This window comes from Macaca fascicularis, chromosome 19 (assembly GCF_037993035.2).
Source record: "Macaca fascicularis isolate 582-1 chromosome 19, T2T-MFA8v1.1".
In the NCBI taxonomy this organism is placed as follows: domain Eukaryota; kingdom Metazoa; phylum Chordata; class Mammalia; order Primates; family Cercopithecidae; genus Macaca; species Macaca fascicularis.
The window spans coordinates 57,769,333-57,783,054 of NC_088393.1; the positions used below are offsets into that span (position 1 = coordinate 57,769,333).

Sequence of the window (13,722 nt, forward strand, 5' to 3'; positions counted from 1 at the left end):
GTCATCCGTGCATTTGGGGAGGCTGAGGCAGGTAGATTGCTTGAGTCTAGGAGTTCAAGACCAGCCTGGGCAACATGACAAAATCCCAATCTCTACTAAAAATTCCAAAAATTGCCAGGGCATGGTGGCATGCACCTATAGTCCCAGCTACTCGGGAGGCTGAGGTGGGAGGATCACCTGAGCTCGGGAGGTCGAGGCTGTGAGTTGTCATGGCGCCAGTGTACTCCAGCTTGGTGTGCACACAGGTGGGACGTCTATTTCTGGCAGTATGGTCAACTACGTACCCAACTCATGTTTTCCCTGAAACCTAACTGTCAATATTGGATAAGAGAGGAAAGACAATATTATTTAATGGATTCATGAGGTAGCCAGAAAATGAGAGGAGCACACAGGCCACAAGCAAAGAGGAACCAAGCACCCAAGCAGATGAGCTGTGTGCTGGAGCCAGCGTTTGCTTAGAAGGCATTTGCTGACCTGGGTGAACCCGAGTATCGGTTTTGAGGCCCTGCAGCCTCTGGGAACAGAAGACAAAGCTTGTCCGAGAAGTTCTCGAAGGCTATACTTCAAAGTGAGAGTGACCTAGAAATAAACCCCCTTGGGGACTCTAAGGAAAATTACCTGTCTGAAATTTTGGCATGGAACAGCCCTCAGACTGGTTTTCAGCCTGACTTTACCCTATCTGGGTAGTCCAAAAAGCCCTAAGTCAACCTTTAGTTTAAAGTGATGGAAACTGGAGGTTTCCTAGTGCTTCACAGAAGCAAACATGATACTTTTCTGAGGAAACCCATTTTCACCACAAGCTTCAGTGATATCCACAGATAAAGCTCCAAGTTGGCCGGGCGCGGTGGCTCAAGCCTGTAATCCCAGCACTTTGGGAGGCCGAGACGGGCGGATCACGAGGTCAGGAGATCGAGACCATCCTGGCTAACACGGTGAAACCCCGTCTCTAATAAAAAAAAAAATACAAAAAAAAACTAGCCGGGCGAGGTGGCGGGTGCCTGTAGTCCCAGCTACTCAGGAGGCTGAGGCAGGAGAATGGCGTGAACCCGGGAGGCGGAGCTTGCAGTGAGCCGAGATCTGGCCATTGCACTCCAGCCTGGGTGACACAGCAAGACTCCGTCTCAAAAAAAAAAAAAAGCTCCAAGTGACATGAGTAGCTCAGAGCCAAAAATCTCTAAACACACACAAGACACCATGAGAGAGAATCAGCAGACAGCAGAAATAAAACAGAAGGCTGGGTGTGGTGGCTCACACCTATAATCACAGCACTTTGGGAGGCCAAGGTGGGCAGATTGCCTGAAGTCAGGAGTTCGAGACTAGCCTGGCCAACATGGCGAAACCACATCTCTAGTAAAAACACAAAAATTAGCCAGGCGTGGTGGCGCACGCCTGTAATCCCAGCTACTTGGGGGACTGAGGCAGGAGAATCACTTGAACTTGGGAGGCGGAGGTTGCAATGAGCCGAGATCGTGCCACTGCACTGCAGCCTGGGTGACAGAGCAAGACTCTGTCTCAAAAAAAAAAAAAAAAAAAAAAGCAGAAAATAACTTTGGAATTGGAATTATACAGCATGTAAAATAAGTATATTTCATATGTTTCAATAAATAACAGAAGCATTTTAAAATATGAGTAAAGTTTAAGCAGATTTGAAAATATAATTGAAATAGTCAAAAATTGCCAGGCACAGTAGTAGTGGCTCACACCTATAATCCAGGCACTTTGGGAGGCTGAGGCGGGACGATCACTTGAGGCCAGAAGTTCAAGATCAGCAACATAGTGAGACCCTATTGCCACAAAACCTAAAATATTAGCCAGGTGGAGTGCCGTGTGCCTGGGTAGTCCATCTGGGAGGCTGAGGCAGGAGGATTGCTTGAGCCTGGGAGGATGAGGCTGCAGTGAGCTGTGATCCCATCACTGCACTCTAACCTGGGCGACAGAGCAAGACCCTGTCTAAAAAAACAAACAAACAAATATTTAAAAAAATAAAAATTAAGTGTCCACTTTAGTTAGCAGAGTAGACACAGCCAAAGCCAGAATTAGTGAGCAGGCAGTAGAACTGAAGAAAGACATCAAAATGCATCCCAAAGAAACAAAGCAATGGGGATTTTAGGAAAGAGACTGAGACTCATGGAAGACAGAGAACATCTAACAGAATGCCGTTTAGAGTTGTAGGGAGAAATTGTGACAGAGGCAGTGTTCGAAGAGAGATAATGGTTGAAACTATTCCAGAACGAATGAAAGAGGATGATCCCCAGATTCAAATAGCCCAGGAAATCATAAGCAGAAGTACAGACTGTAAGGGGTGACTGTGGGGCAATAAGACCAGCCAGGCATCCATCACCTGGCTGGCATCCATCACCAGGTCTAGGTCAGAGCTTGTGGTGGCTTGGACCAGGGCTGTGGCGGTCATGTGGTTATGAGAAGGGCATGTTTCGGGAGTAGAGTCGATGGATTATATGTGCTGTGCTAGGATGAGGTGGGGACATTTAGTAGGTGAGTGAATGGTGTCAGACCTTGCAGCAGTGTGACGAAGGCTACAGGAAAATGGGTCAGAGAGGGCAGAACCTGAGTGTGGTTTGGTCATGCTGAATTTGAGATGTGTATTAGACATCTGAGTAGGACTCTGCGGAAGAAGCTGCATTGCAGGGAGTCAGAGCAGGAGGGAGAGAGATCTGAGAGAGATCAGCACCGTCCAATAAAAATATAATGCAAAATACAGGCGCGGCACGATGGCTCATACCTGTAATCCCAGCAACTGGGGAGGCTGAGGCGGGCAGATCATTTGAGGTCAGGAGTTCGAGAACAGCTTGCCCAACATGGTGAAACCCCGTCTCTATTAAAAATACAAAAATTAAGTGTGGTGGTGAGCACCTGTAATCCCAGCTACTCAGGAGGCTTAGGCAGGAGAATTGCTTGAACCCAGGAGGCGGAGCTTTCTGTGAGTGGAGATCACGCCACTGCACTCCAGCCTGGGTGACAGAGTGAGACTCCATCTCAAAAAAAAATTAGCAGGGTGCAGTGGTGCACACCTGTAGTTCCAGCTACTCAGGAGGCTGAGTCAGGAGAATCACTTAAACCCAGCGGGCAGAGGTTGCAGTAAGCCAAGATTGCACCACTGCACTCCAGCCTGGGTGACAGAGCAAGACTCCATCTCAAAAAAAAATTAGCAGGGTGCAGTGGTGCACACCTGTAGTTCCAGCTACTCAGGAGGCTGAGTCAGGAGAATCACTTAAACCCAGCGGGCAGAGGTTGCAGTAAGCCAAGATTGCACCACTGCACTCCAGCCTGGGTGACAGAGCAAGACTCCATCTCAATAGAAAAAAAAAAAAAGGCCGGGCGCGGTGGCTCAAGCCTGTAATCCCAGCACTTTGGGAGGCCGAGACGGGCGGATCACAAGGTCAGGAGATCGAGACCATCCTGGCTAACACGGCGAAACCCCGTCTCTACTAAAAACACAAAAAATTAGCCGGGCGAGGTGGCGGCGCCTGTGGTCCCAGCTACTCGGGAGGCTGAGGCAGGAGAATGGCGGGAACCCGGGAGGCGGAGCTTGCAGTGAGCTGAGATCTGGCCACTGCACTCCAGCCTGGGCGACAGAGCGAGACTCTGTCTCAAAAAAAAAAAAAAAAAAGGCAAAATACAAAAATGTGTGCCTGTAATCCCAGCTACTTGAGTGACTGAGATGGGAGGATTGCTTGGGCTCAAGAGGCCCAGGGTACAGTGAGGAGGCCTGGGCTGCAGTGAGCTGTGATCGTGCCTGGGTGACAGTGAGACCCTGTCTGAAAATAAAAAAAGCATATATATAAAAATATATATAAAATGCAAGCCACATAGGTATTTTTCTCTTTTCTAGCGTGTAATAGTTCAGTTTAACCTGATCCACCCAAAATGTTATCACTTTGACACTGAATCAGCATAAAAATTATTCATGAGCTATTTGATTTGACATCCATGTTTGGTGCTAAGTCTTTGGAATGCGGCGTTTTGGTGTCTCTCAGTTTGGATTCGCAGCAGTCCCAGTGCTCAGTCGCCACACGTGGCTGGGGGCTATTGTATCTGACAGCATGGGGATCGATGGCAGTTATAGCAGTTAAGCAGTGAAGCCCTTGAGGGCAGATGTTAACCGGGAATCCACAAAAGCTGGGCCCTTGAGTGGTCCCAGTGCAGCCCAGTGTGTTAACACTCTGCTGGCAGGGGGGATGGGAGGCGTGATGGGGTGTGGGAGGAAAATCAGGATCAGGCCATGACTCAGAACGCTGAGAACTTTGATGGAGGAGGGAGTGGCCAGTCGCGAATGCTGCCAGCAGTTTCTTTTTTTTTTTGAGATGGGAGTCTTGCTCTATTGCCAGGCTGGAGTGCAATAGCGCGATCTCAGCTCACTGCAAACTCTGCCTCCCGGGTTCAAGCGATTCCCTTGCCTCAGCCTCCCGAGTAGCTGGATTACAGGCATGCACCACCGCATCCGGCTAATTTTTTTGTATTTTAGTAGAGACGGGGTTTCACCATGTTGGCAAGGATGGTCTCAAACTCCTAACCTCATGATCTGCCCGCCTCCACCTCCCAAAGTGCTGGGATTACAGGCGTGAGCCACCGCGCCCAGCCTGCTGCCAGCAGTTTCTTTAGGACAAGGACAGGCAGTCGGCATCAGCTTGGGGGAGACAGGTTACAAGCCACCCTGAAGAGGGAGGGACTGGGCACTTTGAGGACGGAGAGGGAGGCCAGCGTGGCCAACATGTGTTGGTGCAGGTGACACTGTCCCTGGAGTGGATGTCGAGGGGTGGTGCCCTGCCAGGGTCAAGGGGCCAGGGTGGGGCTATCTGACTCCAGGCTGCCCCCTCCACACTGGAAACTTGGCCTCGACAGTGACTGGGGCACGGAGGAACTTTATTTTGTAGGTAGACTTTTTTTTTTACTTTTTATTTTTTTTGGAGATGGTCTTGCCCTGTTGTCCAGGTTGGAGTGTGGTGGCACAGTCTTGGCTCACTGCAACCTCCGACTCCTGGGCTCAAGCAATCCTCCTACCTCAGCCCCCCAAGTAGCTGTGATTACAGGCGTGCACCACCACGCCTGGCTAATTTTTGTATTTTTTTTTTTTTTGTAGAGACAGAGTTTTGCTATGTTGCCCAGGCTGGTCTTGAACTCCTGAGCTCAAGCAATCTTCCTGCCTCAGCCTGCCAAAGTGTTGGAATTACAAGTGTGAGCTACCACTCCCAGCTAGGCCTTTTTTTTTTTTTTTTCCAAGACAGAGTCTCTGTCTGTCACCCAGGCTGGAGTGCAGTGGTGCAATCTTGGCTCACTGCAACCTCTTCCTCCTGAGTTCGAGCAATTCTCTTGTCTCAGCCTCCTGAGTAGCTGGGATTACAGGTGCGCGCCACCAGACCTGGCTAATTTTTGTTTTTTTGTTTGTTTGTTTTTTGTTTTTTAGTAGAAACAAGGTTTCACCATGTTGGCCAGACTGGTCTCAAACCCCTGACCTCTATTGATCCGCCTGCCTCAGCCTCCCAAAGTGCTAGGATTATAGGCATGAGCCACCGTGCCCAGCCATTTTAACAATTTGAAGGTGCTCAGTTCAGTGGTTTCTCGTATATTCATGATGCTGTGCAACCACCACTACCACCTAATTGCAGAACATTCATGGCTCCAAAAAAAGGGACCCCGTACCCATTAGCGGTCCCTCCCCATTCCCTCTTCCCCCCAGCCCCCGGCTGCCACCAGTCTGCTTTCTGTCACGGATTTGCCTAATGTGGACATTTCGTAGAAATGGAACCGCACAGTGGCCTTCTGTGTCTGGCTTCTTCCACTCAACAAGATGTTTTTCAGGTTCATCCACATTGTGGTGCATATCCATGATTTGCCGGAGATAGAGTATTGCTCTGCTGCCCAGGCTGGAGTGCAGTGGCATGATCATAGCTCACTGCAGCCCTGACCTCCCAGGCTCAGGTGATCCTCCCACGTCAGCCACTCCAGTAGCCTGGACTGCAGGCACAAGCCACCACGCCTGGCTAATTTTTGAACTTTTTATAGAAAGGAGGTCTCACTATATTACCCAGGCTGGTCTTGAACTCCTGAGCTCAAGTGAACCTCCATGGCCTCGGTTTCTCAAAGTGCTGGGATTACAGGCATGAGCCACTGTGCCTGATTTGGTGGTTTTATTTTTTATGCCTGGGTATGCAGCTTGATACTGTGTAGTTTAACCTTTTCCTAAGTAGCACCACAACCCTTATTCCACTTAAGCAAGTTGATAAATAGCTCTTATTCCTTTGTGTGGTCTCCTTATCTGTAAATAGAGATGATAGAATCCGCGTCCTTAGAGGGCTGTGGTGGAGAGTGAGCGAGCTGTGTGGAAGTGCTTAGAGCAGAGCTTGGCCCGGAGTCAGGACTGGGAAGATGCGCTGTGGCTCGGGAGATGCGCGCCATCACAGCGATGGGAAAGTGGCCTGGAGTGAGGGCTCGGGAGATGCGCTGTGGCTCGGGAGATGCGCGCCTTGGCGCGATGGGAAAGTGGCCCGGAGTGAGGGCTCGGGAGATGCGCTGTGGCTCGGGACACGCGCGCCGTGGCAGCGATGGGAAAGTGTCCCCGAGTCAGGGCTCGGGAGACGCGCGCCGTGGCAGCGATGGGAAAGTGTCCCCGAGTCAGGGCTCGGGAGACGCGCGCCGTGGCAGCGATGGGAAAGTGTCCCCGAGTCAGGGCTCGGGAGACGCGCGCCGTGGCAGCGATGGGAAAGTGTCCCCGAGTCAGGGCTCGGGAGACGCGCGCCGTGGCAGCGATGGGAAAGTGTCCCCGAGTCAGGGCTCGGGAGACGCGCGCCGTGGCAGCGATGGGAAAGTGTCCCCGAGTCAGGGCTCGGGAGACGCGCGCCGTGGCAGCGATGGGAAAGTGTCCCCGAGTCAGGGCTCGGGAGACGCGTGCCGTGGCAGCGATGGGAAAGTGGCCCCGAGTCAGGGCTCGGGAGACGCGCGCCGTGGCAGCGATGGGAAAGTGGCCCCGAGTCAGGGCTTGGGAGATGTGCGCCGTGACAGAGATGGGAAAGTGGCCCGGAGTCAGGGCTCAGGAGATGCGCACCGATGCAGCGATGGGAGAGTGGCCAGGAATCAGGGCTGGGTAGATGCCTGCCATGACTGAGATGGGAAAAGTGCTGTCATAAATGGAGCATCATCTGTGGACAGGCTTCTTGCTGGTTTCTGGTTCTAACTTGATCACTGGGCTGTGAACGTTCCTGTAGGGTGGGCGTCTGGGGGCAGCACTGTTGGTCTTGGTCTACTTCACACACAGCGGTGGCCTTTCTGGACAGAGGGAGCCCAGAGCCTTTCCAGAGGGCCTGTCCCTGTATCCGCCCCCAGCTGCAGCACACGAGGGTTCCCAGCACCTTGGGAGGCTGTGGCAACAGGTGTCAGCTGGGCGGGTATCTGCCTGGCTGATGGCAGGAGCCAGCTGCTGGGTGGCTGCACATCCAGTGAGACATGTTGCCACAGGCCTTTGACTGGTGCAGGTCTGCCCTGAGGACTTCTCCCCATGTCCTTTGCCGTCCGTTGGGTGTTTTCTGGGAAAGCCTTTACTGATAGGCCATGACTGGGCCGGTCTTGACAGCTCCCGGTGCCTCCTTACTCAAGGCTATGGCCATGCACCACACAGTCTCATTTCTTTTTTTTTTTCTTTTTTCTTTTCTTTTTTTTTTGAGACAGAGTCTCGCTCTGTTGCCCAGGCTGGAGTGCAGTGGTGCGATCTCGGCTCACTGCAACCTCAAGCGATTCTCTTGCCCCAGCCTCCCGAGTAGCTGGGATTACAGGCACACGCCACCACACCCTGCTAATTTTTGTATTTTTAGAAGAGATGGGGTTTCACCATGTTGACCAGGCTGGTCTCAAACTCCTGACCTCAGGTGATCCACCGCCTCAGTGTCCCAAAAGTGTTCGGATTATAGGCGTGAGCCACTGCACTTGGCCTTCTTTTTTTGTGTGTGTGGAGATGGGGTTTCACCATGTTGACCAGGCCAGTCTCAAACGCCTAGCGTCAAGTGATCCACCTGCCTCAGCCTCCCAAAGTGTTGGGATTATAGGCATAAGCCACCATGCCTGGCCCACAGTCTTATTTCTTTGTCCCCAAAGTTGACAAGGCTCTTCATTTTCCTGAAGGGGAAACAGCCCATCAGAGAGGGTCAGTGGCTTACCCCAAACTGCGCCCCACAGTCACAGCCTCAGGCAGGCGTGTCTGACCCCAGAAGGTGCTCCCTTGGGATCCTCTTCTAGAACAACGTCATGCTCCATGCTCTTCACTGTGCTGGGAGCTGGGTTACGGTTGGGGCCTGGAGTCAGCCCTCTGAGATGGGCTGCCCGCTGGCTGCCAGGTTCTGTGCCAGACAAGTACAAGTGCCTACACTGCTTTCCTGTGGCTGCTGTGATGAATTACCACAAGCACAGCAGTGTCAAACACCAGTTCTGGACGTCGGAAGTCCAACATCCATCTCATGGCCAGGGCTGGTCCCTTCCGGGGGCCCTAGAGGAGAGGCCATGTCCTTGCCTTCTCCAGCTCCTAGAGGCCACCTGCTTTCCTTGGCTCGTGGCCCCTTCCCCCATCCCCAAAGGCAGTGGCGTGGCATCTTCTCTCCTGCCTGACCTCTGTTCCATCCTCACATCATCTCTCTCTGACTCTGAACTGTATCTTTCCCTTATAAGGACCCTGTGATGACATCGGGTCCACCTGGATCACCCAGGATCCTCTCTCCAGCTCATGATCCTTAACTTCATCATATCTGCAAAGTACCCCCACCCTTTTTTTTTTGTTTGGAGACGGGGTCTTGCTCTGCCACCTACCCAGGCTGCAGCCTTCACCTCCCAGGCTCAAGCGATCCTCCCACCTCAGCCTGCCAAAGAGCTGGGTCTCCAGGCATGCGCCACCACGCTTGGCTAATTCTCGTATTTCTAGTAGAGATGGGGGTCTCACTATGTTGCCCAGACTGGTCTCGAACTCCTGGGCTCAAGTGATCCTCCTGCCTGAGCCTCCCAAAGTGCTGGGATTACAGGCGTGAGCCACTCTAACCCTCAGAACCTGTGAATATGTTCCCTTGGAATTAAAAGGGCCTTGCAAAGTCTGTTCCCTCACAATAGCCAGAGGGACACTTTAAACACCTATCAAAAACACACCCATTTCTTCAGTTTGCTGTGGAGAGAAGATAAATGAGTGAATCCATCCAGAGACCTGTGGGAGTGCTGGACAGGCCGAAGGGGTCTGGGGGTAGCTGTTCCTGCTGTCACGTTAATGTCACGCTGATTCTCTGCTCACCACCCACAGCGGCTTCCATCCCCCAATCAGTAAAAAACCAAGTCCTCACTGCAACCCACAAGGCTCTCTAGGGTCTGGCCCTATGTTCCCTCCCTGTCCTATCTGCAGCCTCTTGCCCCATGGCTCAGGCCGCAGCCTGCAGGCCTCCGCAGCCCCCAGGCCTCCTCGCTGCTTCTCCTATGCGCGGGCTCCGCCTTCCTGATGGTCCTGGGACAGGCTGTCCCCTCTGCCTGGGACGTTCTGTTGCAGAGGATTTTCAGTCTTTCCTCATTAAGTTACTCTGTTTTGTTTATTTTAAATGTTTTTATTTATTTAGAGACAGATCTAACTCTGTTGCCCAAGCTAGAGGGAGTGCAGTGGCACACTCGTGGCGCACTGCAGCCTCGACCTCCCAGGCTCAAGCAGTCCTCCCACCTCACCCTCCCAAGTAGCTAGGATTACAAGCCTGCGCCACCACAGCCAGCTAATTTTTGTATTTTTGAAGAGACTGGGTCTCACTGTTGTCCAGGCTGGTCTTGAACTTATGGCCTCAAGTGATCCTCCCACCTCGGCCTCCCAAAGTGCTGGGATTACAGGCGTGAGCCACCATGCCCAGCCCTGACAGTATTTGATGTATGTGTTTTCGTGGTGCTGTCTGACATGTAAGGACAAGTGTTTGGACCACTTTGTTCGCCACTCTATCCACGGCGCCCACAGCACTGCCTGGTACCCCATGGGCACCCAGTAGGTGCTTGGTGAATGAATGAAGGTGCAGGGCCAGGCCTGACATGTTCCTGAGCCCTGCCGGGGACCCCATGAGGTTACTGAGACGCAGCCATTTTGCAGATGAAGACACTGAGTTCTGGTGGGCCATGAGGGCGGCGCCAGATTGGATCCTGCGGTAGCCTGGCTGTCCGTCCCTCTCACTGGCCTCGCACACCCTTCCTGGGAGAAACAGGAGAGGAGGGGAGGTGCTGGGGTCACTGACTCTGCTTCCCCTGCCCCACATGGTGTCCCCACAGGGACAGCATGGACAGCGTCAAGCAGAGTGCGGCCCTGTGCCTCCTGCGACTCTACAAGGCCTCGCCTGACCTGGTGCCCATGGGCGAGTGGACGGCACGCGTGGTACACCTGCTCAATGACCAGCACATGGTGAGCCCTCTGCCCTCACGCCTCCTGGATGCCCGGGGCTCCACCTCAGCCCTGACCCCCCTGGATGCCCGGGGCTCCACCTCAGCCCTGACCCCCCTGGTTGCCTGGGGCTCCCACCTCAGCCCTGACGCCCCCTGGACGCCTGGGCTATGCCCTCGGCTCTGACCCCCTGGATGCCTGGGGCTCCCCCTTCAGCCCAGACCCCCTGGATGTCTGGGGCTCCCCACTTGGCTCTGACGTTCACCAGGCACCAGAAACCATGATCCAGTGTCCCTGGTACTCATTACCTGCCCAAGTGTCCAGAAACCCTCCCATCCCCATCTCTGACACTCACCTGGCTGGCTAGGGATCCTGTCCAGTGACCCCCAAACCCCTCACCAGCCACCCAGCCCCTTAGAAAATCCCACTCTCTGTTTCTGATACCCGGAGATTCCCCCAACAGCGCCCATCACCTGCCCACCGGCACAGAAACCTTGACCCCTGTCCCACTCACCATAGTCTCAACTCTCTGGAGTCCCACCCCTTCACTGCTCCTTACCCAGCTGCCTGGGGTCCTGCCGGGGATACCCCACACACCCAGGTCAGTGCTGGTCATGGTGCCCAAGGCCCCGTGGCCTCCTCACCCCACCCCTGAAGCACGCACAGTGACACGTGTGCAAACCCCTAAACCCCATCCTCCCAACTGCACACACAGCCCGACCTTGCCCCGCTCCTGAGCCTCTGCTCTCAGGTGCCCGCCTCCCCCAGGGCCTGACTTGCCTCTCCTCTGCCCCTGCAGGGCGTGGTCACGGCTGCTGTCAGCCTCATCACCTGTCTCTGCAAGAAGAACCCAGACGACTTCAAGACGTGCATCTCCCTGGCTGTGTCGCGCCTCAGCCGGGTGGGTGTGGCCTAGATGCTGGCTGCAGGAGGTGGCCTTGGCATCCCTGTGCCCTCTGACACCCCCCAGGTCCCCACTCTCCCTGAGAGGCAGCCCAGCCCAAGGTTTACAAACTCAAGCTCTGAGCTGGATTCATCCTGGCTCGGCCTCTTCCTGGCTGGGTGGCCCCGGACAAGTGGCTTCACCTCCCTGGCCTCAGCTGCCCCCTGTGTTCAGTGGGGTTAATACCAGTGCCTGCCTGGAGGCACAGAGGGCTGTGGATAAAGTGTGAGAACAGGGCCTCGCAGGCCGAGCACCCTGGGAGCCAGAGCTGCCCCCTGCCCTCCTCCCTCTCCTGCTCCTCTCTCTGTCTCCCGCCTTCCCTCTTCTGGCTTTGCCTCCCGCCTCTGTCTTTCCTGTGCAGCCTCACTCCTGCCTGGCGTCCCTCTCCCACCTTTGCTCCTGTCCTGCCCAGGAACATCCCCTGAGGCCTCTTGCATGCCAGGCTCCATGTGGGGTGACACCAGGGACACAGATGAGTCAGAAACCAAGCTCTGCACTTAAGGAGCTCCCTGTCCTGCTTGCAGGGAGGTGACTCAGTCACCGATTGTCAGAAAAGGGGTGACTTGCGCTATAATGGAGGTAGGACAGGGCGCCCATAGGAGGCACTTAACCCAGGCTGGGAGTCCACAAAGGCTTCCTGGGGGCGGTGAAGGATTCCCTGAGTTGAGACTTGGAGCACACATGCATGTCTGCTGGGCAGTAGAGAGAGGCCTGGATTCACAGGCAAAGAGAAGAACACACCAGCTCACTCATTATGAGCAGCTACTCATTATTTCTTTCTCAGGGTTTTGTTTTGTTTTGTTTTTTTAACAGACAGGGTCTCACTGTCACCCAGGCTGGAGTGCAGTAGTGCAACCATGGTTCACTGCAGCCTCTGGCTCCTAGGCTCAAGCGATCTCTCGCCTCAGCCTCCCGAGTAGCTGGGACTGCAGGTGGCTAATTTTTTTTTTTTTCCTTTTTTTTTGAGATGGAGTCTCACTCTGTTGCCCAGCCTGGACTGCAGTGGCGCTTTCTTGGCTCACTGCAAGCTCCGCCTCCCAGGTTCACGCCATTCTCCTGCCTCAGCCTCCCGAGTAGCTGGGACTACAGGCGCCCGCCACCTCGCCCGACTAATTTTTTGTATTTTTAGTAGAGACGGGGTTTCACCGTGTTAGCCAGGATGGTGTCGATTTCCTGACCTCGTGATCCGCCCACCTCGGCCTCCCAAAGTGCTGGGATTACAGGTGTGAGCCACCGCGCCCGGCCACTAATTTTTGTATTTTTTGTAGAGATCAGTCTTGCTTTGTTGTCCACACTGGTCTCAAACTCCTGGCTTCAAGTGATCCTCCCGCCTCAGCCTCCCAAAGTGCTGGGATTACAGCTGTGAGCCGCTGTGCTCAGCCTCAGTCACTGTTTCATCCATTCATCACACGTCCGAATGCTGGAGTGTGCCGGGATGACAGTGAGGCAGGAACACAGACCAGCACAGAGGTGGGCCAGAGCTTCCTGGAGAAGGGCTTTGCAAGGTTGAATAGGAGTTTGCAATGAGGAAAAAAAGTCACATGATCTTTCCTTTTTTTTTTTTTTGAGATGGAGTTTCGCTCTTATTGCCCAGGCTGGAGTACAATGGCACGATCTTGGCTCACTGCAACCTCCACTTCCCGCAATTCTCCTGCCTCAGACTCCCAAGTAGCTGGAATTACAGGCATGTGCCACCACGATGGCTAATTTTGTATTTTTAGTAAAGATGGGGTTTCACCATGTTGGTCAGGCTGGTCTCAAACTCCTGACCTCAGGTGATCTGCCCACCTTGGCCTCCCAAAGTGCTGGGATTACAGGTGTGAACCACCGTGCCTGGCCCAATCTTTCTTTTTCTTTCTTTTTTTTTTTATTTGAGACGGAGTTTTACTCTATTGCCTGGGCTGGAGTGCAGTGGCGCCATATTGGCTCACTGCAATGTCTGCTTTCCAGGTTCAAGGAATTTTCCTGCCTCAGCCTCCCAAGTAGCTGGGATTACAAGCGTGCACCACCATACCCAGCTAATTTTTGTATTTTTTTTTTTGAGACGGAGTCTCGCTCTGTCGCCCAGGCTGGAGTGCAGTGGCGCGATCTCGGCTCACTGCAAGCTCCGCCTCCCGGGTTCACGCCATTCTCCTGCCTCAGCCTCCCGAGTAGCTGGGACTACAGGCGCCCACAACCGCGCCCGGCTAATTTTTTGTATTTTTAGTAGAGACGGGGTTTCACCGTGGTCTCGATCTCCTGACCTTGTGATCCGCCCACCTCGGCCTCCCAAAGTGCTGGGATTACAGGCGTGAGCCACCGCGCCCGGCCACTAATTTTTGTATTTTTAGTAGAGATGGGGTTTCGCCATGTTGGTCAGGCTTGTCTTGAACTCCTGATCTCAGGTGATCCA

At 53.8% G+C, this 13,722-nt stretch overlaps 1 protein-coding gene across 2 annotated transcripts in view; it reads left to right on the forward strand.

The window, feature by feature from the left end:
• AP2A1 (adaptor related protein complex 2 subunit alpha 1) overlaps positions 1–13,722 on the forward strand; it is a 42,521-nt gene that overhangs the window by 16,501 nt on the left and 12,298 nt on the right. For both annotated transcript variants that reach the window (XM_065535718.2, XM_065535719.2), the window contains exons 5-6: positions 10,279–10,408; positions 11,187–11,288. In XM_065535718.2, the coding sequence (XP_065391790.1) occupies positions 10,279–10,408; positions 11,187–11,288 (232 nt within the window). The remainder of the gene's footprint in view (positions 1–10,278; positions 10,409–11,186; positions 11,289–13,722) is intronic.